Source organism: Cyprinodon variegatus, unplaced genomic scaffold (assembly GCF_000732505.1).
Source record: "Cyprinodon variegatus isolate N-32 unplaced genomic scaffold, C_variegatus-1.0 Scaffold671, whole genome shotgun sequence".
Taxonomy (NCBI): domain Eukaryota; kingdom Metazoa; phylum Chordata; class Actinopteri; order Cyprinodontiformes; family Cyprinodontidae; genus Cyprinodon; species Cyprinodon variegatus.
Genome location: NW_015151124.1, coordinates 127,946 through 128,746, shown reverse-complemented (window position 1 = coordinate 128,746; position 801 = coordinate 127,946). Strand labels below are relative to the sequence as shown.

Below are 801 nucleotides of genomic sequence, written 5' to 3'. Positions count from 1 at the left end.
CTGCTCGTATTTTTTTATTACCTCAAAAGCGAATAAAAAATTACATGTTTGTGCTTTAAAGTTTAAATTTGATGGAGAAATCAGGACACTGAGACATGCACGGACCATGTCACATTGGAGCGCGTAACGATTTTCCAAATATTGCTTCTCTGGATTGCTTGTGATTTTTCTTATTTCATTTCCTTCTTTTTAAACTTCACTATCACCAATGGAAAGCTGACCTTCAGTTTGGTTTCAAATCTAGAATGACCAGTAATAATGAAATAAGTTAAGCCAGACATTAGAGACTGACGTATCTGAGCGTTTTGTTGTGCGTAAATACGCGGTGAAGAGATACATCCTTTTTTTTCTTTTGCAATTTCTAAAAAACAAAACAAAAAAAAACATTCAAACTTAAAAAAAAAAAAAAAATGAGCCTGAGATTAAAAACCTTTAATCCAAACAGGTGGTGTAACATATCTTCAGGAACCGTCAAACTAAATGTGGTAGCGATAGTAGGAAATTGAACTTACACATCGTCTTTTCCCTTGTCGTCTGCTGTTATGCTTTCGTTTTGCTTCTCCTTTGACTGACATCCCATGGCGAGGTACTGGGCGACGAGCGGCTCCACTAGGCTGTCCATCTGCGTCCTCCTCGGCGGGAGCATTTCATCGCTCAGCTCGGTCCGGCTCGGTGCGCCACCGCGCTCTCAGCAGCATTGTGCTGACTCGTCAATGAACATTACACAATTAAAGATTCACCCAGGCAGTCTGTCACAGAGTGGGCGGCCGCACTGCTGTCGGGTGTCACTCTCACACTTCA

General features: G+C 41.6%; 1 protein-coding gene across 3 annotated transcripts in view; it reads right to left on the bottom strand.

Moving 5' to 3' along the window:
* rasgrp1 (RAS guanyl releasing protein 1 (calcium and DAG-regulated)) overlaps positions 1-801 on the bottom strand; it is a 23,815-nt gene extending 23,014 nt beyond the window's left edge. For 2 of the 3 annotated variants that reach the window (XM_015394079.1, XM_015394078.1), the window contains exon 1: positions 513-801. In XM_015394079.1, the coding sequence (XP_015249565.1) occupies positions 513-646 (134 nt within the window). In that variant the 5' untranslated portion in view covers positions 647-801. The remainder of the gene's footprint in view (positions 1-512) is intronic. The other variant, XM_015394077.1, reaches the window with a different exon arrangement.